The following is a 24,484-nucleotide window of genomic DNA, read 5'->3' on the forward strand; positions in this document are numbered from 1 at the left end:
CCTTTAATCTCTGGCCAAGAGAACCTTGCGTAACTCCTCCAAACACTGCAGGGAGTTGCCACTAATGATCAAAAATGATAAGGAAATATGAAGTAAATAGCTTGTAATTAATTTAAATAGACCCTTTCCATTTATAATAAAGCACCCTAGATCATCAGAGCTGACCTTCTTGGATGGAAACAAAGAAAAAGTGGAAAAGATTACATGGCAGCACTGTTCCAGTTTCAACTAGAATCCAGTGATGAACTGTTTGATATTTGTTTCTGGGGTTCACTGATATCTCAGTCAGTCGACTAAAGAAAAGTCAACAGTCTAAAGAAAAGCTAGAATAAATATAGTGCTGTATGTGTGTGATTTCTCAGTGCAAATGTATGAGTGAACTGTACCTGTTCAAATGTTGCTTGAGCTCCTTGTTGCACAACTCAAATCCAACTTGGCCACTTTATCAGGTGACGGCTGGAAAGTTCTAATTCATGCTGCAACACAATGTTCCATAATCACACAATACAATGTTCCTAAAAGGGAGAAAACACATTTTACAATAACAACTAGAGGAGTAGCATTAATCAGTTGGGGTTAATGTGCACTTGTCACTAGGCCAAGGATGTTGTTTTCCCCCAAACATTTACAATTTCTAATCATGCCATTAACAGACACCTATAATAGCTCCAATTATGTTAAAACAAAGGTACTAATAGATGGAAAGCACATCATAGCAAAGAAAACAAAACGTAGAAGCTAGCAGTTTTGTGTGGCTGTACTTAGACACAGTAGTGCTTTGAGCTAAAAGCCAACATCGACATGTTATCATGCTCACTAGTGACAATGCTAATAGGCTAATGATCAGAATCTATAAAGTTTTCCATTTTTAGTATCTTTGTTTTGCATATTAGTTTCCTAACATTTATTAATTAACATTAGCCACAAAGCACAGCTATGGTTGATCGAAGCTGCATTAGGTTTGAAGGTATTTAGTCACAAAACAAAGGCAAGAATATTTTTAATCATGAATTAATGATATAATTACTCAAGGGGGATGAGTTAACACAGAGGAAACAGAGCTCTCCTTCACTACACTAGAAATTCAACAGATAATAAATAAAAACAACAGACAGCAAAGAAGAATTTTTCCATCGTGACTTGCAACTACCACTTCCACTGAGCCTTTGAAGTTCAAAGTCCTATCTACAAACTGCATTTTTATGTTTTCTATTACTAAACTGCATTCTATTGATTATGCTTAAAGGACTGGACCCTGTGCATGTTCATGACTTTAGAACAGATGGCAGCCTAAAGGTCAAAAACACATGAGGCTCACTGTGGAGGGATCAATACACTAGGATGTCTATGGTGGATCCCATTGGGAGAGACGCCACCAAAGGCTTTATTTGAACTCGGCAAGCTACAAAGAGAGACCCCCTGCTTCTGGTCCTGATTCCATGAAGGCAGACTGTAGCATTAAAGCAGAGACGCCTGAACGTCATTCATTCACTTATAGGATCCCAGGAGTTCATTCAGTACCGCAAACACAACTAATTTAACATTTAACTAATAATACTCTGCGACTAAACTCCTGCTGAGTGGATAATCTGTAAACTGACCGATACCAGCTCATTAGGAAGTAACTAGATAATCAGACAAAGAGAAAAGAAAATCAAATTGAAATACAAAAAATGTGTATGAGTGAGCATGAGAGGCAGAAATCTTTAAATCAGTGTTGGAGTGCTAAATGTTGGACACCTTTTTCATTGAATGCATAACCGGGTTTAATTGTCCATCCTTCCATTACCTATACATCGCTTAATCCTCATTAGGGTCACAGGGGCTGGAGTCTATCCCAGCTGACTTAGGGTGAAGGCAGGGGACATCCTGGACAGGTCACCAGTCTATCACAGAGCTACACATAGAGATAAACAATCACACTCACATTCACACCTACAGACAATTTAGAATCATCAGCATGTTTTTGGACTGTGGGAGGAAGCTGGAGAACCCGGAGAAAAGCCACACATGTAGAGGGAGAACATGTAGACTCCATGCAGAAAGATCAGGCCCAGGCCGGGATCTTATCTGCAAGGCCAGAGTGGTAAACTGGTTTAACTGTGCTCAGTTAAACGATAAGTTACAAATAGTATTTTTAATACTGTGGCACCCCAAAAAAAAATCACACCTCGGAATAATTAAGTAATCACCAAATTGTAAATATTTCAGCTGACTGCTGATGTTTCTATTCACCTGCATAAAAACAGTTGGATGAAACAAACACAAATTTCATTCAGTCATTGCTGTCACACTGTTTTCCGTCATGTATATCCTCTTCTTCTGCATTTCTTTTTATATTAATCTTGGACACATTTTGGTTTTAAGCCAAATAACAAAGAAGAGCACAATAACTGGGAGATCATTTTGTTAGATTTGCAGCAAAAAAGATGGTTGTCAAAAGAAATAAAACCACTAATCTAGTACTAGTAGAGGCATAGGGGCAGAAAAAGACATTTGAATTGCTATTATTAGTGTGACAATTAAATGTCAGCTGAAATTTTATGACTGTGATGGGCCTAATTAAACCAAATTACAAAGTGCTAATGGTTTTATTGCAAAAGAAGCTGTCTTCTGTCCAACAGAGAGAGGATAACACAGGAGCCCCACTGCCGACTCTCACATCTGACTGGATGTCCTATGATCTATTCTTTAACTTAATGAGGTGTCATGTACAGTTTATATAAAATGTGTGACCTTATTAAACTGTGAGTGAAAGGGTGAAGCAATAGCTGGGGAAAGACAAATGGAAACTCATTTCGCCTATAACATCCATTGGAGAAGAAACCTTCATTCTGATTGTTCAGAGATGCTTTACTGACATTTGTGGCTCCATTTAAATGCTGTTGTTGAATAAAATATATGCATCATTAAAAACAGGCTAATTTAAAACTGATTTTATTTAAACTGAAAAACAAAGTCTGTCAGAAAAATTCACACTTTTCATTGTAGTGCATCTTTTGGTTTTTTTAGAAATAACAATTTTGTACAGAGATTGTTTGAAAAATATTGATAAAAAATTTAATACTTGAAGTGCAATCACATACAAAAATTAACCTAAAGAAAGTATTCAAAATGCAACCCATGACTGTAACTAAGTAAATGCTGAAGTTAGGAGATTATTTCTCAACGAGCATGGCTGCTCTTTATATCAAATCACTTCTCTTGAGACTGCTCCAAGCTTTCCAAACACCGTGCTTGTTATTCTTTTCCTTTAACTTGATTTCTGACAGCCAATTCAATTAGGCTGGATATGTGTGGGTGGAAAAAAAAAAAGGCAACATGACAAACCGAGAAGATGGATGGCAACCTTTGCTTCACCATTAAAATCACAATTGCGTCGCACTGAAGCTCAATCTATTGCCGTATTACCAGCTGCAGCAAAATTAACACAGCTTGGACTGCAGCGTTAGACAGGGTCATAACTAACCACCGTCTGCAGTTCGGCTGCTTCTGAAAAGGATCTGCATGCAAGGTTTTTTATTTTCAGCGGCCAGTTGTCAAGGCCACATTTGGTATGTCCTTCACAATTTAATAAATGTTGATTGAGCAGAAAAATAAGTTATAAAAATGAAGCTAAAGGCAGAGTAAGAGGGTTTTGATTCCGAGGTTAAGGCATGGTGACTCATCGGCCACCTGACCTTAATGGCAGTCTGTGGGTTTGTGTTGTCTGGCCGAACCCCTGTCGGAGTCGTCGGGCGCCAGGGAGGAGCTGACCTGTTGGTAGATGAAGGAGTAGAGGCTGACGTCAGGGCGCCGACCGAGGCAGCTCTTGCACACTGAGCTGTAGTACTGCCCCAGGAGATCATACACCTCCCCTGTGATGGAGACAAGGAGATTGCGTCTATTTTTTCTAAATGGTGGACAAGTTGACAAGTTTTCACGATCAATAATTACCCATAGACTGCTTTCATTAGATCACATCATTTACAACAAAATCGTAAGAGGATATATATTATTTTTTGCTTCACATCCTTGAGTACGCAATCGATAAAGTGTAAAAAAGAAAGGCATAAACACAGTTTCATTAAAACAGGAACCCGACAGGATGCTTTACCAACACTGATGTTCCTCTGAGTGAGGAAAGAGTGCATGTTGTGGACATCTGTCATGAGCTGGCTGTCACCAAAGGTGAAATAGGCTACATCTCGGCCCGCCTCGGCAGCTGCCAGCATCTGGAGCAGAGCTGGAGGAAAACAAGACTGTGATAAACCTCAACATTGAAAGTGACACAAAATATGCTTCAGTGCAGTATAAGTACCGACCAAGGATTTCTATAAATGATTTAGTAGTTTAAAAATACATGAAAGAAAACTACAAAAGCTGAAAACTATCTGGGAGTGAGCTTTTACATGTTTTTACACATATTTCCTTGTCTTGCTTGTAAAAATACAACAGAAAATAAATAAAGAGATGTCTGAAATCCATCCAGTAGCTGATGTCTTTATTAAAACTGAGTGGCACCAGCCTCCCCAGCCTGTACAGTAATAGGTAAGTGATCGGGTGGAATAGGTCTCACCCCCACTGAGAACTCTGGATTAGTTACAAAGGGAGGCCAGGTCTGGCCCCGGAGAGCTGTGAATATTTTAAGAGACGGGAAATATGTCTGCTGATTAATGAAGGTTGAGATGCCACGTTAATGAGCAAAACTGAATCAACATTTTCAAAAGGAGGCTAAGCTGAATATCTCCACATTTCAGCAGTTTCTCTCCTCTGCTCTGTTTAAACAGCTTTCTTGAGGAATTATCTGGCAATTAAAAAATATAGGTGGTGATGTGAGGCCACAGAAGCTAAACCCAGGCAGAGAGCAGCATCTGAAATACAAAGCTCTTCCCCAGAGACATGTCATTAAGCAGACAGTAGGTGACTGTGCCTATGGAGGGCTATACCTTGCTATGGCTAATTAATAAACGTGCACGGACGTATGTATATTTGTAGGCAAAGGGTCGCTAAGTGAGTGAATGGAAAGCAGGGCTACTACAGCAAATGGTGAGCAAAAACTCTCCTGAAGCCTCCTGCTCAGTGACAGTGATACAAGGCACAGACAGAAAGCTGTAACAGATTGATGGACTCAAGCAGGCGATCAATTTCACTATTAATGAAACATATTAACTTTGACGTTTGATCAATAGGAGGAAGGCGACGAATAGGCCTTAAGTAAATGAACGCATTCCTGGAAGACAAATGGATGCCCACACTGATCTGCTGAGACTTTTCAATCTGAAATTTATTCTGCTATATCCAGGAAAGAGAATCCAATTACGCCGCAAAATGCCCAAAAATGATCTCAGTCTTTTTCTCTCTCTCTAAGATCTACTGATGGCAGCGTGACGTCAGTGCTTACCTTTGAGACGCGTGTCACCTCCAAAAACCCCACAGCCCCAGTTCCCTGTCGCCACAGCTGCCAGGTTTTCACTTTGTTCTCCGGGGCGTGCAAAGCCACAGTAAGCCTATATAAAGACAACGTAAAGGCAATACTGAAGGAAGCAAATTAGAAAAAAGAATGTAAAAATAAAGAAAACTACAACCACAAGCAACTCAAAATAGTACAATATTGATGAGTCTGAAATCATTTACAATTCCTTACAGTAAATGCACACTGACATTCTGGAGAAATATGCATCATCGCCTTTATATATTGTCAGATAAAAGTTATTCCAAGCACAGAATTGCACAACAGGATACGTAGCTGGAAGCAGTATCCAAGTTGGAAATTTCGAGGGTTTAAATCCTCAATAAGTAAAGAACTCAAATACATTGAGCTATGACACATATGCTGCCAGGTCATTCCAGTGCGTGGGGAATTATATTTGTCATTTGGTACATAAACCTGGAATCAGATCTGACAAGAATCAGGATTGCTTTATTGTTCCAGATCACTGGTTTGTTTTATATAAACCAGGCCAACTGAACATCATCATAACCTCATACATAAATGGAATACAGAAAGCAACATACTAATTGCATTTTCCTGCAGGCCTGTACTTGGTACATCATAAAGGCTGGTTGACCTCACTGAAAATACTTTTTTTAACATTACTTCATTTGGTCACATTGCGCCACTTCATCAATCTTCCCTCCCTTTTATTGCAGCTGGTGTGAAATTGATATGGATTTTACATACTAATAATTGGACTAAATCCACATGCGATAATAAGAGCAATTGAAATGGCATGGCAGGTGGGTTGTAAGTGACATGAGATCTAATTTCTAAAAGCAGAACATGTTAAATTAAAGATCTGAAGGGGTCCTAGATATTAATTTTCACATAGGAAATGAAGTGCATATTGAAAATGAATTGAAGTGCCCATCCTCTGCCTGACCGGTCATAAATTCTCCCTGTGAAAGGGCAGATATGACAGTTTGCTGAACAAAATTTGAAACAGGATTGATCTTTGTGGAGGTGCATTCTTCACACCCTTGTCAGAGCTGTCAAACTCCTCCATGTTTTCTGACGGCAGTCTTGACAACATCAACATCTTGATTTTCTATTACGAATAGACATGACTGCTGTGGGAGGATTACACATATGGAAGCGCAACCGTTTTTAAAAAATTGTGATGTGAATTTAATAACTATGATTAATTACCGTGAGGTCAATTATGTTCATTAAAATTCATTCTGGGCCTAATGATCAATGCAATGAATAAGATTATGCTTATTCTCTATAAATAAAACAATCTATCAGTACATATTACAGGCATGTGACACTTGTCCATAATTGATATATTTACCCTTAGAAAAGTAAACACGAGTCAATATAATCTCAGCTGACATTTGTGATGAGACTGTTCTTCCATTAGCAACTAAATGGATTGACAGTTAAACCATTAAATCTGTGCAAACCAAACATGGAGCGAAACGACAGAGTAAAAAATTACAATACTGCAGCCATAAACTCTTATGTAGACGTGACTACGGGGGATAAAAACAAAAAAATTACATAAAAGAGTAATTGTAGAATTATCCCAAAATTACTGTTCATCTCTCTAAAAAAAAAACAAAGAAGAAATTCGCATTTACACTCACTGTGAAGCTAATATGTGTTTTCTAATGAGATTACATAATGTTTTGTTTTCATTTAAGCCACAACCTTATCTAAACCTGTGTCAAACAGAAGCAAAATGCAAAACACAGTACCTATGTTTTGTGACAAGCAGACCAAGAACACAGAAAAACACAAGAAAGAAACAGAGTTAAAGAAAATTTTAAAAAATAACCTTGTTAAGTTCTCGGTTTATTCTGTTTGGGAGAAACTGTTCAAGATGGTTCCTGAACTGCAGCGCATCGATGGCCACAATCTCAGTGCATCTCCTCTGCCAGGTGTCACTGAAACAAAGAAAAGAAATGGGATTGCACAGCTTTAGCACAACAAAACAAGGGGGATTTAGTCAAAAGGGGCAACGGTTCCTAGTAGTTATGACCACAGAAAAGACAGGAAGTTGCACAAAATGAAGTCAATACAACTTGAATTAAAACTGTGTCTGAATTTAGTTTCAATTGTGTATAAATAAATTTACAGGATATGAAGATTGCTCCAGTTGTAACTGGACAGGGACAAGCTGCAATCTACAGTCATGCTAGCAGCTTTATGATGGGTGCTAAATGCCAAAATTAACACGATGACATGCTCACAGCAGCATTTTAACATTTTAATGTTGGGAAGATAAATAAAAGTTTCAACCTGATGATGGCGCTAGAAAAAAGCTCTGTGAATCAATAGCAATTATTGAAACAGAAATATCCATGCAAAATCTGATGCATAGCTGGTGAGGTATTCACTGAAAAACAAAAATATCAATCCATGAGTTCATAAAATATCATTGAAATCTATCTAACAGTTAACAGACATTCTAATCACACCAACGGGTTTAAGTGACCAATCAACCACAATAACTGGTTGTAACAAAGGAGCTAAACATAGAAATGTTAAAGCATGCAGATGCAACACATACCTTGGAATTGGGTCCTGGTGGCTGCCACTCCACTTGTAGGTCTGAGCATAACCGGTGTACTTACTGTACTGCTGCGTTCCTAATCACAAACAGCAAAAGCCAGTAACAGCATATTAGTACAGATTTTTCCAACATTATCCGAAGTGAAGACACCTTCCAGTCGTATTTTAGGAGGCAAAGCTGAAAGGCAGGTAATAGGACACTGTCTTAATTGGCTCAATAATTTGGTGTGATTATGGTGAGCAAGCAAACACTGGTATGACTGCCATTGTATTACAATTAGTGGCTCATACATTTTGCTATAAAAATGTAAAACACCATAGTGTAAAATAACAACAGGTTCATTTCTAAGTCAAAAGACTCCCTAAATATATTTAAATACGTATCCAATAATCGATCAACAAACAAATACAAAGAAAATTAATTACCTAAAAACAGCCACTTTTAGACAAATAACAAATCTGCCCGAAAGAACCAGGAGCAGCTGTTTCTGACAAGAGGAAGGTCAAGTTATTACCCCCCTTAAACGATGTGAGAAGCAGTGACTGACCGCCAGCCCACAGGGGAACACTCAACACCCGTAAAAAGGGAGCAGGGCAGCGGGGGGAGGAGGCAACTGCACAGTCAAACAAATGAGGCCACAAATTAACTTCCCATTCATTAGCACTCATTAGTACCTGACCATTGAGAGCACTTGCGGAGATGCTTCATGCTGCAAAGTGAATAAACCGAATGATTAGTAGTGGAGTCTTGGTCAGCAGGTTTTAGGAGTTGTACATGGGGGAGCGGGGGGGTCTCTAGAGTGCTCTCCACTTCATAGACATTTCACTACTAATCAGCCAGCCTCTTATTTCTTTTTCTAAGTAATAGGAAACTACAACCTGATTAAGACACTGAAGCATCTAATCTAGATTACCATTTAAGCAAAACAGATTAGCAAAAAGCAGAATGGGCTCAAATGTCTATTATGTAACACACTTCAATCACGAATCAATCATGTATTTGCAAAAGCAGGGACTGATAAGCTTTTTTGCGGCTGAGGAACTTGATTCCCAGTGGAGGTTTTGAATTTTGAGATACACATTTTACCACTCTTAGCGAAAATGTAAAGAGATTAGATATAAATATGCAAAACATTCCAAGTCCACCACAAGATAACACTGCTGCCATCATACTAAATGGGCTCGTGTTAACTATGCATGTGACTGACCTTTACTGGTTCTCCAAACTCTCAGATCAGCTATTCTTGGATTTGAAAGGAACATTCTTCGGGAACAAAATGAACTATGCTTTTGATTTTTACACATCCTGCTCATTAGAAATTATTTCTAAATAACAAACATGATGAATAAAAAACCAGCAGGTATAATTCACTGTGTCTTGAAGGTTGTTCCATTCATGTGTAAATACAGCAAAACAAAGCGTCTCATATTTGTGGTGGACCAGATACTGAAAGGTCAGCAGCGTATCTCATTTCCATGTCAAGGTGCCAGCTTCCATCTTAAGAAATAGACAATAATAAGATATGGAAGATATAGTCGTCTACAATAAGGACACTATAGAAATGGTCCAGCAAAAACAGGTTTCAAACAACAATATAATCATCAGAGGTTAGCACTGGCTTTATCGGACACTGTTTTCCAACATACAGAGTCAAGAAAAACTTCCCTGCTTACATCACGTAGGCAACGTATTTTCTGGTCAGCACTGCAATCAATGAATCATATGACTTCTCCTTGATACTATTTATACTTTTGACCGCCCCACTGGCAGCCAGATATCTAGCAATCAAGGAAAATTCAATTAGGCCTAGGCACTTTTGCAAATTTCAGTGCCAAGGTAAGATCCATTACCTCCTGTACTGTAATGCCAAAACGCATCACAGGGGAATATGATTTACCACATACCCACGATGTAGCTAACGCTCAGACTTTTACAGTGGAGAACAAGAGATACAGGCGGGGTTTAATAAAGATGATGGAATGGAAGAGTCCATTAGTGGAGCGGGTCTTGGGCAGGTCTTCCAGCTATAATTAATTCTGGGGCTCAGTAATAAAGTTAAGTGGCATAAGTGGAGGCATGGGAGAGATGGCCAGCAAGAAGTCTGAAGGTGACTCTGCCAAAGCAAGAAGCTTATATGCTGCAGAATGATTGGTTATTGGGAGGATGGAGTCTTGGGTGTCGTAATTCCTGTTCTAAACCACCAAGCCACTTGTTATGTAATGTTAAAGTCCCTCTCTGGCCATCAATTAAACCCCCCAGAAACCATCTCTGTGCATCAAATGTTCATATTTAGAAGTTTTTTTCCACGAAAATTGTTCCCTCGTTCATTAAAATAGCTTGAATGTATTTCTGAACTGTTGCTTTCTTTAGAATATGCAGATGTATAAAGCCCCTGCCTCTCTCTCCAACCACCACTTCCCATTCACTGCAGTTACGGGACACAAGCTCTGCTCCAACACTGTAAAACTACCCTCCGCTATACAACGGCAAGTTGTAACAGTGGAGCAATTCTGCCACATATTGTAAACGGAAACTGAATCTGAACAAGAGTATTGATCCAGAAAGCCCAACCCTGCAAGCAGACATAATTGGTTCCTTAGGTTTGTTATGTATGAAATCCTGTTTTTCTGAATCTTTTTCATCAAGACACGGCAGCTTCAAGCCATGTTTTTAACTGCTTATTTAGGTCATAATCTGTCTTCTGGCAAATAAAAAAACACCATAAGGGCATGTTAAGAAGATAAAAAAATAGATTCTTACAAGAGGGGGTCATGAAAGCAATCTCTATTTTTGATTGAATTTTGATATCTATAGAAGGACATAAATCTTAATATATTTATATTTAAACAGATACAACATACACCATAATGTACCATAACTGATATTTTTGGTACAATTGTACTGCATAAGTACAGATAGTTAACCTGTACCAGAGCAGATGAGAAAGGTTGAATATCACCTATGAAAATCACTAGTTTATTATTACTTACGTCTTGGCAGCACTCAGAATCCAATATGTAATTACTGTTATGATACCTGCCTTGACACAAAATGTGTTTTACAAGTAAAACTGAGGGGAAATTAGTTGAATTTTACAAATGGAATGAAAAAAACAGAAGCCTTTAAGTGACCTGTGTAGACAGCTGGATAGGTTAAAGTAGGAATATATCTGTTCCACCAAATGAGCAAAATAGAGAACTAAAAAATGCTGCTGAAACATCTCCTTTGTAGCCTCTGTAGCAGCTCTTTCTTTTTGGCCACTTAACTCATGACAGTTTTAACATCTATTAACGCATGAGTACTTAATTATTTTCCTTGTTGCAGCATGACTGCTGGATTTGAGTAGGCCTTTTTTGTTTTTACTATTACTATATTAGACAGGTTGTCTGCACTCTTCATCAAATACAATCAAGCAGCTACAACAGTCTGGACAAACAGTGTGAGACAGATAAAGAAAAAAAAAAGCGAAAAACCAGACAGATGCCATCAGCCTCCTGCTGGGACTCCTCACATCAAGCCCATGTTATTGGGCCTGTTGGCTTGTCCCAGCCTTGTTTGAAGCAAACACTCAATTCAGAAGTATAGTGGGAATTAATCAACAGAAAGATCCAACAGAGCAATCACAACACCCTGGTCTGTAACTCCAGACTGTACCTTTTGCAGCCAATCAAAAGGAAACATGACAAGGACTGATACAGAAATCAGGCAATTGCTGCAAACATCCTTTAACCTCTTGCTGAGTCAGAATGGCGTAAATTGATGCTGTGTGTGACAACAAATGCATGCAATGTTTCTTTGGTCAAATTATAGGATAAGTGTAAGAAGAGTGAACCCAGGGAATTATTGATTCGATCTGGATCAAAGGATTAAACCATGAATAATCAAACAGTAGGATTTCTTTAGTGGAAATGATTGCTTAACAAGGAGAGTTTGTTATCACTGACCTGTGATGATCAGACATTCATTATGATCCAGGGCTTCAGTGAAGAGACGAGAAACAATTAGCTCTGGGTTAATAAGAAAACGGATTTCCTCTTGAACGAGACCAGAGCTGGTGACCCCTCCTCCTACAAACCGATTGGCAAAATCCACCTGCAAATCAAGACAGATGGTTGATGATTATGGAACACCCATGTTCTTGTGGCATCAAAAGATTTTTTTTAGTCATGTGCACATATTCTTATCAAACAAAACAACACTAAAGTAGCATTTTCTCAGATGGTTTAATGTACAGCTTCCCAGACTTGGACAACAGGTGAAAAATACTTCATAAAATGATCTTCACCCTTTTTCTTTTATTTGTGACACACTCCCTGACAAGCTGATTGGGAATGTAGCCTGAGGTGCTGGCATTGCTCAGACATTTGTCCCCTATGTCAAAATAAGGTCTCCCCACAAACAGCATTAAAATGTGCGGCTGTTAGTAGCAGATATCAAATCAAGAGAAGTCCTATAGTCCACAGTAAACATCTTCCTCCAGTCACAACATGCTGCTAAATTGATTTTCTTTTTACAATTCAAAAGAAAATACACATTTCATTGTTTCAGCTCAGACAGACGTGACAGTTGATTGTTTTACACAGGTAGAAAGCAGCCATGTGGAACATATAATCTTACAATTTCAGGACTGACAGTTGTTGCTCATTGGCCTGTAGACAAACCAGACCAAACCCCTCACAACCCCCGGAAGAAGCTGCAGAAGGGTGAGCAGCAGTCTGAGAGCAGATCTCCACAAACTGGTCACTCAACTCTGGGACAGCTAGCCAGCCTCCAAAGTCTGCTTTGACAAGCTGTCAGCACCTCACCGCCACCACCCCCACCGCAGCAGAGCATCCATCAATCGGAGCTGCAGCGTGCCTCGGAGCTGGTCATGTGTGCACATCAACTGTCAGTTTGTGGCAACTGGAGGCAAACAAAAGGTGAAAGCCAGAGCGGGCCGTCCTGACAGTGGACAGGAAGCATGGCCGACACAAAGAGCAGGGGAGGCTCAGAGGCCTCGACCCCAGTCCCAGCACACACTGCCTCCGACGTGTCACCAGCTCCCTCAAAGGCCTTTTCAGCAGTAGTAAGCATTCTGTGTGGAAGACTCCAGAATGAGGCGGCTCAGTGACTGACTACGACAGAAGGGGGGAAAGGGAGTGGAAACCAGCCACAAGAAGGAACATCTTTCAAACTAACAGCTCCTTTGAGCAAACAAAGACGATTCTGCAAATTAAAGTCCCTAAAAACCACACCATGTTATCTTTCCACAAGTGAACAATACTGACAGGCTCCTCCTCTGCGTCTCACCTGAAGCATTCCATAACCATCATCCTCAATGGTCCCTTCACAAGTAATGTGGAGCTTTGTTAGCAGAGTCTGTGAGCTGAAACACAAAGATCGTTTTCAAGTTATCGACCATGATTAAGATGATGGATTTTTGTTTACTTCCAAGCAGCTTAGCAGATTTAACAGTGCAAGAATTTCTGGAGGAAATAAATGGCACACTTTTCCTCCTACTATAATGATGATATTTTTATTATATCATAAAAATACCAAACCTTTTCCAATTTAGCGGTTTATCCAACCCTTTTCGGGTGAATGTTACGAGTCCAGTAGGATCTGAAAGACAAAAAGGTAAAACACATCTGCTTTAAATCTTCGAACAATAAGTTTCAGTTTAATCATGAAAATAAAATCTGATCACTGACTTTGCTCAGTGACACTCTTGAAATAGCACATCAGGGTTTTCAGCTTCTCAATCTTCCTTGAAGAGGATCCCTCAAACAGCCTGCAAGCAAAAACAAATGATGGATTTCATTGAGTAAATACTGATATATGGCATTTTATGTTCCTTTCAGAAATGAAAAGCTTACTTTTTAAACAAGGGGGCTTTACTTGGCATTCTAGCCAACCACCAACTCTCACAATCAGAAAACTATACCCAGGACCAAGAAAAATTGCACTCTGCACAACCAGTGCTGTAGAGACACACGACCTCCACTTTAGCCATGTGAGTTCAGTCATGCTTTAACTTTTGATATGAATTAGTTCATCTCTCACTCAGCCTCCTTTTCAGTCACTATCCGATTATGTAGGAGCTCCTTCGCTGTTACGACAACGGAGTTGCCCCAGGCTTTCCATCACAGAGCAACACTCATGTGCCACTTCACAGCACTCATACAAAAAAGGAAGAGAGAAGGATACAGGGCTCCCGCTTTGGGGATACATTAAGAAGTCCTGTGTCCCTTTTAAGAAACAGAGTCCTCAGGAGGCAAAGTGTCAATCCCCCTGGAAAAGCACATAATCACACACAAAGCTGCTAGCAGTGAGGTGCAGTGGATGGGTCTGAATGCACTTTAAACACTAAGCCCACCACCACTCTCAAGCAAACTCTATAAAGAACCCCACAGCCAGCCACACATGCCACAACAAAAAGAGAGAAATTTCATGTGAAGGAAATGAAATAATGACAAAAGCCTGATGCACTGAAAGCCCTTCAGGGGCTGAGAAAGTCATTCATCGAAGTCAACTCTACCATTCATTTCTCTTTTTTGTCAGAGTGGCCCCTAGAAGCAATCATGCCTCATGTAGTCCTCAGGGAAAATGCCTTTGACATAAGTTAGCCACTAGTGAGAGTAGCCTTTTAGTAACAAATCGCAATGTGGTTTTTAGGAGGGACAGAATTAATACACAGTTATATAACAGCAATATACCTCCTACAGATGTGCAGAAAGCTATGATGTAACTCAGAAAAATCATATATATCACTACATTTGATATAATAGCTAGATTTCAGCATCATCAACAAAAAACAACATTTCCTTTCGAGAAAAATGTAAAAAAAATAGTCTAAAAACCCTGGGTTTAAAGCACATTAGGGTACAATAATACAGACAATTTGCTGAATAATAATGTGAAGAGCAGAGCCAGTGTTCCAACAAGTAAAAAAAAGTCTTAATAGTCACTTTTATCTCAATGCAAATAGGAAGTCTGCACTGAGATAAAAGGAAAATCCACAGATAATAGGCTTTTTATTTCCTACACCTATCCTGTGAGTCTCCTTGTGAAATAAAAATGAATTTCGTTCTATCATAACCCCTTACCAAAAGTAATGAAATGAAAACTATGTCATAATTTCTAAAAACAAAGGGCAAAGCATTTAATATCTGGTTGTACCACACTGCTGACATTTCTAAGGAGGAAAAAATGATGATCTATTGGCTGTTGGTTCAAATTACAACAAAACCTTTATGTGAATGAAATTCTGATGCAATTGAACCATTTTACTGCCTTCTGCAAAATAGCCAATGGCCTTCTGTGTTGTCAAAAGCAGCCATCTGAGTCAATGTTAATCTAATTTCCTCTTCCATTTAGGTAATTACAATGTGATGCCAGCAGAGATGGGGGACATGACAGAGCAGTGATCTGCAGACTGATTTTACATTACACCACTCCACTCCACTGGGAATGTTTTCAGGGATTAAGAAAATACCGTACTGTTCGTCAGAGTCTATGCTTTTGAAGGGAACAAGTTCAATTTTAAATACACATAAAGAAAGGTACTTGTTATCCTGGTTTAACCCACAAGAGCAAATCTCGAAGAGAAAGGTATGATGATGAAAAAATTGTCCCAATTAACACAATTATAGAATTAAAGTAAGAAGTGTTTAACAATTTAACAATGTTTAACAGAATTAAAGCACCACTTTGTTTAGAAAATCAATCAATTAAAAGAAAGGTTTTTTTTTCTTAAAAGGGTTGACTCCCACATGGACCTTCTGTATACCATATCCTTTACTGTTGTACCCTTAATGTAAGCAGTACTTTGCTGATGAACTCTTAAAAAGCAATTTTGCAGTAAAAAATGGTTATGAAGGCATATACCTACTCAGTTTGCTCTTTTCTCATGAAGTACTTCATTTTGTAAAGACACAATGCACCGCTCTAGTTGGTAACATATCCTGTTACCCTACAAATAAATTAAAACCTCTGGTTCTGGCAGGTAGAGTAGGCTGAAGACAACACATTCACACTGTCAATGCTGTATGCTTCAAAGTGTAGCCAGAAGACAAAATGATTAGTGAGAAAAGGATATACAGTAGTGCCCCCTCATGGAAATGAAGCTAGTTGTCACAGCAGTGTAATTTACACATTGATTATATAACTTTAAACAGCACAAGTCCAAGTACTACATTCATAGACTACCTGAAAAAGTTGATGTCTGGGTAGTTGGAGTACTCAGTCTTTCTGGAGTTCCGTCGGGGGAATGTGCAGAAGAAGGCGTTGGCGAGCAGACATGCCACCTGCTCCTGAGACATGGTGATGGAGTGGTTCATGCCTTTCTTGATGAGGGGTATCGGCTAGAGTAGGAACAAAGGTACAACCGAGGAAGGTCAAAATAATTTGTTTTGTCAATTTAGCAAACAAGACGTTGAAGTATGCTGCATAAATGTAATAATTTGGCACCACTCTGTCGTTCTTGAATCAGCCAATACAATTACAATCAAGGTCTGTTCGTGCATATGCAGGAGACATACTCTCAGGGTAGCAGGTTTATAAATACATGATAAATCTGTGTAAGCAATACAAAGAGCATGTCACACTTATACAACAGGCCAACAGGAAAATGACTTTGGCTATGAATTGCATAGCCAAAACATTTGAAACAACACAGCAAAAAGAGTTTTTCTCCGATCCACTCAGTTTCCTGTAGTATTAATGAATCAGTTTCAACCACAAATGGTATTTCCAACAGATAGATTTTTCTATGGACAATTTTTTATTCTTTAAATAACAATTTTTTGTAATCCTCTTCAAAATAACCAATTGCACAGATAATTACAGGAGACAGAAATAAACAGCTACTATGCAGCACATAACAGAATTGTCAATACTACAAACGTGCTCACTTGATGAGTTCGCCACATGGAACCATGATTATTGCTCAATCGTGAATCTGTTTGGAAAATGTTTTTATTTGTGTGGGCCACTTTGGTTGTTAAATTAATCAAACTAGAAATAAAATGAACACACAGGTGTCAAATTAAAAGTTATAATAATTTGCTGCTTGGCCAAATGAATACACAAAAACCTCCTTAATGAGCCTTTTTCTGGCTGCAGACACACATTGCTCTTCATTGTCTACATGCTGACGAACGAGATGACCAAAAGGATGATAAAACATCTGATAAATGACCATCAATAGCTACGTGCCTTGACTTCACCATTTTCTACTACCATTTCACAAGAATATTTATCATTTCGTGACCTTTGGGATCAACCTGCAGGGTTGATCTACTATGTCACAGACCAGTGAGTCAGTGTCCACTGGTTAGTGATGGGTGTTACCTTGGTGCACAGCTCAGATACTCTCAGTGCTAATTGCACCATGTCTGGCAACAGAGAGTCAAACAGATGTTCAGCAGCATCAGGATCCAGGACCTTGGAGAGAGCGAGAGATCTGTTTATGTTTGTTGATTTGCCACAAGACTCAGCTGTGACATTATTAGCTGTTTGGGCTGATTAGTTTGAGACAAACAGATAAAATTCACAGCTCTGATCCGCATCAAAATGTTGAGACTTCAGGTACAGTTTCACAGAAAAACAAATGCTGTTAAAATATCCAAAATGCAGAACAATACCGTGCATGTAGATAGAAATAACGAGGGAAAACTGATAAACTGCATGGTGGACTGTTCCTTCATGTAAGATATTTCAAAGGGAATGTGGAATAAATGGATTAATATAAAATATATCTGGCTTTAGCTGGACAGCTCATCTACAGTAATATCCACACAACCACATTAACATGAATAACATACCCACTAGCCATGACACCACAACACTTACAAATCTTAGAGACAACAGACATTATATACCACCCGTATTTGCACTCATACTGGCTACAAAATGTCAGAATGATCAATCACATTGCCATTTCATCAAGGTTGCACAGCCATGCCAACTGATTAAACAGTCTTCCTGGAAGAGATGCAAATGACCAAGTATTTGAAACAGAAAGGACAGTGTGTTCCCAGGACAAAGAGCCCTGACTGGTAATTTAGCCCAGGACATTTATATTATGGCAAAGGAAGCCTGACTAAACACTGTCATAAGTAATGACCTGGCTGACATCATAAACTGCTCCTATGGGCGTAATAAATGACGCTGGTTGACAGCGGGAGACAGTGGATATAGCTGAGGTAGTATAAGCCGAGCTCTTTAAATCAGCACCGGACAGTGCATCAAATCAGCTGAACTAACTGTCTGTACGACATCACAGCAAAACTGACAAAGCCATTAAGCAGGATGCAGGGGCGTGAGCAGTGAGAAACCAGAGCTCCCATACAGATTTAACACTACACTTCACACTCATGTTCCTTTTCCCCACAGATCTAAGCAAAAAAGCAATCTCTTTGACTGAGTCTGTGGACATGCGACCGTGTTAAAATAAAACACTTGTGTGCCCATAACTGTAAATAGAGCACTGGTTGCTGGTGAAAGAGAAATGAACAAAAGTGGTGCTGTCTGTCAACAGCTATTCAGTTATTCATGAGGTACGCGTGCTGAGATGAATATTCAATGAAGGAGCCTGGCCCGTCACTCCATGCCATTCATGTTTACTTTTCTCTGACACTCAAAATACAGCTTCAAACTGGCATGGGGCAGAGGAGAAGCAACAAAGTGAAAAATGGGCACGTTACATTGCATTGCTACGTTTTACTCAAAAAATGGAACTTGTTTTCTTATTAACACCATTTTATACTGGCTACATGTGACTATTTCTTTCTATATGTTACAGATACTGTACTCGTTGTCTAGAGTTCTACTTCCCCTTCAGCATATTAGACTATTAAAACAGATTTGTGACACAGGCAAGCGCTGAGTAAATTCTGCAAGGCACAGATGCAATAAAGGTTTGATACGAGGGTACTGCATATGTGTGTCAACTCTGCAATGACAGAGTGCATAAATGAAGTAAATGTATTTTGTCTGAGCAACAGTGACATTTACGTGGCTCTAAAAAGTTGTCCAACATGGCACTCAATTACACCAGATTTTTACAATTTAGCAGTCAAATACACACACAGTATTGGTGAAACTGACATATTCACTTTAAACAACAAAATAGTGATTGATAAAAACGTTTGATGCCATTAACTACAATTTATATGGGATCTCACCATAAAGCTAACTCTATTTTAACATTTCCAGGAGACGTGACACACTCCAAGTCCAGCTGCAACTGCAAAATTTAGCCTTTGGCTAAAGACTCTCAACATCTTGAGATTTTCTCTAACAGGTTTCCCTTTTATAACATAATTTATGAAACCCATACAGCACACAATTGATGTAACAGTATAAAGCTGAGGAAAAGCAGTCTCTGAGTTGTAATGTCAGCCACTTTCCTTTCTGACAAGTTACTAAATGTGACCTTTTGGCAAAAGATTAAATTATTTCTCTATACAACCACTTGCTTGTAAAGGGCTACAACATTCTCAGCCACAGTAAAACCCATTACTGTTCTTCTGCAAAATGACAGAAACACATATGGCACAATGACATTCATGACGACATTTTCAAGTGAAATGTGAGATATCATCAAAACATGTAGCTGATGTATTCTAGATGATGCCACGAAGCACAGAGTGAGCGAGCGCTCCTTTACCATAAAGAAAATAAGGTCTATTACTTGTCTAGTCTTACATGCTCTGTACGTCTTATATGAAACACTCTTGTCACAAAACAGCCATCTCTCCAAATGGAATATTCCCATCCCCTTCACAAGCCAGACAATAGTACAGCCCTCTCTGATTCTGCACACAGGATGACGCAGAATGCATTAAGACAACAGATGATGGATGGCCTCCAAACAAGGCCGGAGAAAACACTGACAACTCTGAGCAACGACCAATGAACCAGCAGTGCTCTGCCCGGCATAAGGCAACTTGGGCTTATTTTAGTCTCAGAATGTAAAGGAAATTAATTAGCTATGGACAAGAAAAAACACCTTAAAACATGTACAAATTAATCACACCCAATTGTTATATTCTATTATATTGAGCAATACAGCGCAAGCATTTTCAAAAAAAATCTCTTCCCTACACAATCTATCTAAGTCACAGGTATATGCAGTCAGTTAAAGCCTTTGATGTCTTTATTACACACACACTTTGAATTGACATTCCTAGTGCTGGTGGAAAAGGTAAGTCAACACTTGGATGTGTTAACTGGTCAAACCTCTCTCGGTAACAATAACCTCAAACAAGTGTTTCCAGTTGGTGCATATTTCAGACAATTCTTTTTTACATAGCTGCTTCAGCCCTGCACAAAAATATTACTTTAAAAATATTTTTAAATCAAAATCACTCTTCATGTGAGGTTCATATAGGAATTCATGACTGTGTATTCAAGTAGAAGAAAACCAAACACAAGAAATATGGCTGCACAGGTGTAGCAATTACTTCTTAAATATTGAGCTATGAAGTTAATAGGCCTGTCTTTTTGTGTTGATTCACAATGCCATTTAATACTGTTTATATACCATGCTAATGAGGAGCACCAACACTAGCTGACACTGCCTTCTGCTTGGCAATTAAATGCCATGATTGGACAGCTGATGTTTCATTAGTCCACAGCTACTCCTTTGACATATTCAACATGTGTGCTCATCTGTGTTTACATGCCTGCACGCCAGTAATAACTCAATAACACCTCCAGAGAAGGATTTTTTTTTTTTGAACGGGAGGAGCGTCATTCACCACGCTGAGGATCATGAGGATTCATAAAAACTGTAACTAATACATCATAAAAATAGATTTACAGATATATTTCTTACCTTAGTGCAGTACAAATGCAATGCTGTAAAGTCCCATTTCTTGGCATGGGAGGCACTGTACTTTAATACTGCATTCTGTAACATAAAAAATAAACATAGAAAAACAAGCAGAATCTATTTGAACCATCATTTAAGACACAATTACTAATATATGTGTACTAAAAACAAATTCTTCCACAGTCTAAATTCTGAGGCTGTCTCTCTCAGTTTCTGGGCCCATGACGCCATCTTATGGCTGAATCTGGTAACAACAACTTCAGTGGTGGAGATCCTCAGCACTGTAGAATTGTACTAGGTGTTACTCCTTTTGGATATTTAATCTTCACCTATTCTAATAAATTTCTACCCAGGAAACATTATGCGTGGAAAAATAATGTTAGACTAGTAAAACCCAAAGTTGAATAGTTTTTCTCTGAACATGGATGTAATTTGTTCAATAAAAGTAGCAAAATTGTGAAACTTGCCTTTAACTCAAGCGGACTTGCAAATTGCATCTCTAAAGTTTCCTTGATGAGCTCCCATCGACTCTTATTCTTCAGCTCTCGTGTTTCCTGTTGAAGCAAGAATTTTGTTAGATCGTTGCAGGGTGAATTCAGTTCAGTTTTAATGTGCAAAAAAATAACACTGTGTTGTTGGGCAGGTTTCTTGCAATTGTGCCTCATCACAATGATGCTTCATTTTATGCACAGAGATGTAAAAAAAATGAACTTGTAGTATCTTTTGACATCTTACCTAAAGTGCACTACTTTAAAATAATATTTTGAAATAAAATATCACCAGGCTCATCCTAAAAAGCAATATGCCCATGTTTGTCTCATTATGTGGCAATTTAGAACATTATTTTAAGTGTAATTTTACATCTTTAAAACATAAACCATGATATCATGGAGTTTTTATGCCAACATTTGCATGTGTATAAACAATTGAAGGATTACCTCATCTTGTACAGGAAACAAATTACTGCTGGAACAGGGCATCTTGACATGGACTTCATCCCAGGTATCCTTAAACACGGTAGGATACGGAACTGGAACTCTACCATTCTGAAGAAGGTCTGTCTGTCAATGGGAAGGAAAATAGGAAAATAAAAGGCATTAGCACATGTAATACCAAGTCCTATGACCAATAAAATGCATATCTGTAAAAAAACTAAAAATCCCAACAATAATTGACATATTAAAGGCTATATATTCAGATGTTACCTTTGCTTGATTATAACTTATTCTGAAGATCATCATAAAACATATTTTTTTCATAGAAAAACAATTTGTGAGATAAGGATCGGAGACATTATATCACATGGTTTTAACTTTTATGAAATTTTGACTATGCTCTCCAAAAGGTCTTGTTTCAAACTGGTATTTAAAATATTGGATTCACACATAATAAAAACTACTGTAAACTAAATCTTATTGCTGCATACTTTTAAATGTATTGATTAAAGCCTTGGAAGATCAACGAACATTCAGAGTCCAGTGATACTATACAACTAAAATATGAGGCCTTCATCTGAGCAACACCTGAGAAACACAAAGAAAATTAAAAAAAATTTTGAAATCTTGTGTGAATTTCACCCAAGCTATTTCTAACAAAACTGGAATCTTATCGCAGTCATATAATCCTGAAAAGAAAATGAATTGTTGACAAAGATATTTGTACAAATCTGTGCTGTGATGTGTATGCAGAGGAAAGAGCAGCTCTAACCCGTATCATCACAGTGTGCTGGCCAGTAATATCCTTCAGCCGAGGAAGCGGTGCACCACATGCAGGCATTCTCTTTAGCTCACTGATCGGCGTGCCCAGCCATTTGACATCAGTAGAGGCAGTTGCCTTGTCTGCATCTTTTTTCTGTGGAAATTTATTTGATTTGCCTCGTCTCATAGGTAAAGCGAGTGATGGCAACCCTGGAAAAAAATCTGTTATCTTTATATTCTGTCTGACAGGGCCCTCTGAGCTTTCTTGGTATGTTTCCATTTCTTGTTTTTCTAATCCACCATCACTACGAGACAATGTCTCAGTAAGTTCACTCTCTGCAGAATCCTGGGAAGATGGCGACGCAGGATAGTCTTGATCCAGGTCTTGTGGTGTCAATGGTTGGGTGTCTTCATCTGTGTCAGATACTGGGTGTTGTTCAGCAATTTTGCAGTCCACAGACTGAGCTGAGGTGCTTTGACAGTCACCATCATTAGTCATTTCTTCATCCTCTTGGGTCTGGCACACGTCAGCTGTACTTGGGTTTTTTGAGGGCTTAACCAACCATCGGTCAAGAGTGTTTTTAGACTGTTCTTGCTTTCTCTTTTGAAGGGAACCTTTTGTCTTTACATCTCGAAGAACCCCTTCTCTGGCCTTTGACTGTACATCCATCTTCGCTTCAGCTTTGTTTTCTCTTCCTCCTTGATTTACAGCTTCATTACCTGTGCTCTGACTGCATAGGGATGGGCCTGAAGAACAAAGCAAAAGTTGTGTTAATAAGGATACTGAAAATGAAGTCAAAAGCATGTCCATATACTCTAAATAAACAAATTACCTTCGTGAGAAGATGAGGGTGATGTTGGAGCACTTGATTCAACCCTTAGCCTCTTTGCTAAAGGTTCAAAGTCTGTCAGTGCAGTCATTCTTTAAAAGAAAAAAGCAATATGTGAGACGTCCATTTACAAAAGAACACAAGTGCAATTTTAAACATGGAAATGCATTTTATGTGCACTCACAATACAACTTGAGCAGAAACGATTAATGAAGCGTTATGTGATGCTGTCCAGACTTGATTCTGCCGTCTATTCAGTAGGCAAGCAAATCTTAAAATCCGGTGTGTAGCCATAAACTATTTCAAGAAAACGCATACCAGTGGTTTAGTGGCAGAATCACTAGTGTTGATATGTGAATGATTAACTAGTTTTATGACAATCAAACGTTTGCTGAGCACTTACTGATGCAGGGAAATGGCTGTTTGTATACTAAAGTAATGAACAGTCTATCGTAAATCGTAATTAGTCGCTGTCAAACTAAGTTTTGCCAGACTATCTAGCATCCAACGACCCATTCAACCTGGGATTGTTGACTAGCTTTACGTGCTAACTAGCTTTAGACTACACCAGCTTGGCTTAAAACAACCGAGAAACAATCCTTGCTTTAAAAAGCGTTGCACATTAGAGCAGGTTTTGTTTATACTGACAAAAGTCTATTAGAAAAGAATATTTGTTGTTCTTCTGTTATAATTAAAACCGTACTTTTACTTTTAGAGGAGCGTTGAAACAATTCATCTGCGCCGCTGTTTTAACGCCAAAACACTTCCGCATGCGAGTGACGTATTATATACGGAAATAACGCGATATCTTCAAAGCGTATTTTAACCTTTGTAAATTCTTAATGTGAATTTTATTTTTGGTGTAAATATGCAAAAACTCTGACTCAGAAGCCACCAACAAAAAGCTTAAGTTTTTTTTAAAGTTATATCATATTTTATTATTTACAACCCAAACGAACGCAGGAATGACAAACGGGGGTCAATCGGTGTATTAAGCGGAAAAGCAAATATAATTCAACCATTTTTAACACTTACAGGATAGCTTATCGTGCTAAAACCCTCACCTGAATATTTTCCGTGTTGCCATTGCACCATTGTATCGTGTTTGTTTCCTAAGGTGTGTTCACCTGTCTAAAGACACGC

General features: G+C 38.6%; 1 protein-coding gene across 6 annotated transcripts; it reads right to left on the reverse strand.

Moving 5' to 3' along the window:
• Nucleotides 1-2,921: 2,921 nt before the first annotated feature.
• On the reverse strand, nucleotides 2,922-24,443 carry LOC111582226 (poly(ADP-ribose) glycohydrolase). 6 transcript variants are annotated; one of them, XM_023290800.3, is made up of 18 exons: nucleotides 24,045-24,098; nucleotides 23,526-23,638; nucleotides 23,345-23,433; nucleotides 22,522-23,258; nucleotides 21,753-21,875; nucleotides 21,282-21,368; nucleotides 20,818-20,892; nucleotides 17,328-17,420; nucleotides 16,185-16,339; nucleotides 13,688-13,767; nucleotides 13,538-13,598; nucleotides 13,287-13,362; nucleotides 11,942-12,089; nucleotides 7,995-8,073; nucleotides 7,260-7,368; nucleotides 5,384-5,489; nucleotides 4,097-4,225; nucleotides 2,922-3,857 (listed from the first exon to the last, which is right to left on the reverse strand). In XM_023290800.3, the coding sequence occupies exons 1-18, from the start codon at nucleotides 24,075-24,077 to the stop codon at nucleotides 3,682-3,684; spliced, it is 2,469 nt and encodes an 822-aa protein (XP_023146568.2). In that variant the 5' UTR covers nucleotides 24,078-24,098; the 3' UTR covers nucleotides 2,922-3,681. The 6 variants fall into 6 exon arrangements, with proteins under 6 accessions (XP_023146568.2, XP_023146567.1, XP_035813380.1 ...); XM_023290799.3 differs by lacking the exon at nucleotides 24,045-24,098 and adding an exon at nucleotides 23,745-24,038; XM_035957487.2 differs by lacking the exons at nucleotides 23,526-23,638; nucleotides 24,045-24,098 and adding an exon at nucleotides 24,406-24,443.
• Nucleotides 24,444-24,484: the final 41 nt, after the last annotated feature.

Source organism: Amphiprion ocellaris, chromosome 18 (assembly GCF_022539595.1).
Source record: "Amphiprion ocellaris isolate individual 3 ecotype Okinawa chromosome 18, ASM2253959v1, whole genome shotgun sequence".
Classification (NCBI taxonomy): Eukaryota; Metazoa; Chordata; class Actinopteri; family Pomacentridae; genus Amphiprion; species Amphiprion ocellaris.